The sequence below is a fragment of the Hyperolius riggenbachi genome, chromosome 10 (genome assembly GCF_040937935.1).
Source record: "Hyperolius riggenbachi isolate aHypRig1 chromosome 10, aHypRig1.pri, whole genome shotgun sequence".
Classification (NCBI taxonomy): Eukaryota; Metazoa; Chordata; class Amphibia; order Anura; family Hyperoliidae; genus Hyperolius; species Hyperolius riggenbachi.
Genome location: NC_090655.1, coordinates 223,187,695 through 223,190,917, shown reverse-complemented (window position 1 = coordinate 223,190,917; position 3,223 = coordinate 223,187,695). Strand labels below are relative to the sequence as shown.

The 3,223-nt window shown below is 44.8% G+C and overlaps 1 protein-coding gene across 1 annotated transcript in view; it reads right to left on the bottom strand.

Annotated features, from left to right (window-relative positions):
- Positions 1 to 535: 535 nt before the first annotated feature.
- LOC137534608 (kassorin-M-like) overlaps positions 536 to 3,223 on the bottom strand; it is a 7,564-nt gene continuing 4,876 nt past the window's right edge. Inside the window, exon 3 of the mRNA XM_068256194.1 lies at positions 536 to 744. Within this exon, the coding sequence (XP_068112295.1) occupies positions 624 to 744 (121 nt within the window). The 3' untranslated portion in view covers positions 536 to 623. The remainder of the gene's footprint in view (positions 745 to 3,223) is intronic.

Sequence of the window (3,223 nt, the reverse complement as noted above, 5' to 3'; positions counted from 1 at the left end):
GACATGGAGAGTTTTTTTTACAGCCCTTGTCCTGTTCACTGTAGGCTGCTGAAGCCCGGAAACAATTAACTGTAAACTGAGGGTGGAGGGGGCACTCAGGGGAGGGGGCACAGTGATTCCCAGGAGGGGGGCATTGCCCTCCATGCCCCAGTGTAGCACCGCCCATGTTTCGCTCCCTTGAACCATATGTTTCTGAAACTATATTTGACCAAGTTTGTTCATCCTCACTAATTATTATTATTAGTCATAATATATCGCCAACATCTTCTGCAGTGCTGTACACAGTACAGTCCAGTCTTGTCACGAATAAGTCATTTCTGCTCACTCTGCATCTCTTGTCTGTACAGTATATGTAGGAAAGCAAACAATGATCAGAGTAAAAGGAAACTCAACTCAAACAACTCTGGGACACCTTGCATGACAATCTTCAATTCATATTTCCTGGAGTATTATGGTGATTAAGCAGTTGAGATTCATCAGACCTCAGGAAAAGTGTTTTGAATGATAGAAAATTAATTAAGAAAAACACTGTGGGTTAGTTAAATATTTTTATTAAGACATCTGAAGTTTGTTCATTATGCAATCAGATGATATCAACCAAGTTCCATAGAGATGGGTGATAATCATCTACCATTAGGAACAGTGAAATAAAATTGACGCTTTTCCACTTTAGTTTCTTCCTCGCTGGCCCTTTCTTCTGCTTTCTTATCTTCTCCCTCTTCACCGTCATCATTGTCATCTCTCCTATGAAGAAAGAGAGATTAGGACATAACTGTGCAATTATTATATGGTAGCAGTCCTTTATACAGTGTAGAGATGCTGTGCTGTATCTGTTTGTCACTAGATTTCAATGATTCCTGTCTACCAGAAGGTTGGACTACAAGGGCTCACATGGGGAGGGGTAAAACTCAAATGTTCGTTTGCCATATAAATAATATAAAATGTTGCTTCTTCCTTCTACAGTATTATTGGGAAGCTGTAATTAATTTGTCAATAGCCTCATCCTCATCTATTCGCTATGTTGGTAACTCCTCAGTCACTATTGTGGTTTTTGCTGCTATCTGCCATGGGACATCTCCTTCTTGCAGAGGAGCTGCTTGGCCCAGTTGAACAAATCAGCCACATTAGGCCTCACCCACAGCAAGGGCATCCCTGTATGAGATTATTGTGGCCACTGCTGCCTCCCTGTCACTCACACACTGCAGATCAGTGGCAACATGAAAAGAGGGGAGAGCAGCGCACTGACCAATGTAGCTGTGGAACTGGCATCCATCTGAAAATGGCGCCTGTGAATAATGGCACACAGTGTTGCCGCTAATCCGTTTGCCGCTTATCGCTATTTAACGTTAAAGCCTTATTGTTATTTAGCGTTAAAGCTTTATCGTTATTTAGCGTTAACACACAGAACCCTCTCTGTATCTATCCCTAACCCCTAAATTCCCCCGGTGGTGCCTAACCCTAACCACCCCCGGTGGTGCCTAACCCTAAGACCCCCCTGGTGGTTCCTAACCCTAAGACCCCCCTGGTGGTTCCTAACCCTAAGACCCCCTGGTGGTGTATATTGTACTGTAACTATACCTAACCCTACTCTCACACAGAACCCTCCCTGTACCTAACCCTAACCAGCCCCTTGGTGGTGCCTAACCCTAAGATCCCCCCCCCCCCCCAGTGGTGCCTAACCCTAACCTTGACAGTGTTACATTAAATCCATTCACCATTTGCATCCATCTGAAAATGACGCCTGTGAATAATGGCGCACAGTGTTGCCGCTAATCTGTTTGACGCTTATCGCTATTTAACGCTAAAGCCTTATTGTTATTTAGCGTTAAAGCCTTATTGTTATTTAGCGTTAAAGCCTTATCGTTATTTAGCGTTAACACACAGAACCCTCTCTGTACCTATCCCTAACCCCTAAACCCCCCGGTGGTGCCTAACCCTAACCACCCCCCTGGTGGTGCCTAACCCTAACCACCCCCCCTGGTGGTGTATATTGTACTGTAACTATACCTAACCCTACTCTCACACAGAACCCTCCCTGTACCTAACCCTAACCACCCCCTTGGTGGTGCCTAACCCTAACCACCCCCTTGGTGATGCCTAACCCTAAGACCCCCCTGGTGGTGCCTAACCCTAAGACCGCCCCCCCAGTGGTGACTAACCCTAACCTTGACAGTGTTACATTAAATCCATTCACCGTTTTTCAGTTAAATAACGTCTGCAGTTTGGCTTATTGATAAATAACGTTAGTGTGTGCCACTATTGATAAATAACGTTAGTGTGTGCCACTATTGATAAATAACGTTACTGTGTGCCGTTTTTCTTCTTTTTTCCCTGCGCGCCATTATTATGCAGTACTAACGATAAATAGCGATAAGCGTATCTTTTTAATGCGGCGCCATTTTTATGCATAGGTGCTGTGCGCCATTATTCACTGATCCCGTGGAACTGAGGTCATTGCTCATTTTCTGCATTTGAAGTGTGAACCATGGTTATTATGTGCTGTTCTCCTTTCTTCCAGTCACTGCTGATCTGCAGGTCTGTAAGCATTGGCAATGGGTAGGCTGCACAAATCTACATACCCCACTGAAAAAGCCTTATATGGGGTGGGCAGCTTTGCCTACCTGTACTGGGGTTGACTATCTATACTGGGGGTTTACATTGTCTACTACTACTACTGAGGGAACACCTTGGCTTCCTATATTGGAATTGCTGCCTTTACTGAGGGAACACCTTGGCTTCCTATACTGGAATGGCTGCCTTTACTGAGGGAACACCTTGGCTTCCTATACTGGAATGGCTGCCTTTACTGAGGGAACACCTTGGCTTCCTATACTGGGGTTGGCTGCCTTTACTGGCGGGAACCCCTTTGGCTACCTATTAGTATAGAAGAAGGGGCCGATGACTGGGGGAGGAGGGCTCCAAACTGTGTCCTATTTTGGGCCACCAAAACCTTAGCAGCCCCCCTGCGTGCTCCTTCCTCCTCACTCTGAATGGGCTGCTTAGCTCTCCCCCAGGCAGCACATGATATACCTATCAGAGGTTTCCTCCTACACGAAGCACTCACAAGCATTTGTTTGAAGGGAAAATTATCCAGCACATGTATGAAGCTTTTTATCGAACCTCATAATAAAAATATCTGGCAACATATTTGTCTGATTGATGACTAATAAAAGTTGCATTATCAATGATCAAGGAAAAGTACCTATAAAGAATTAAAAATGAT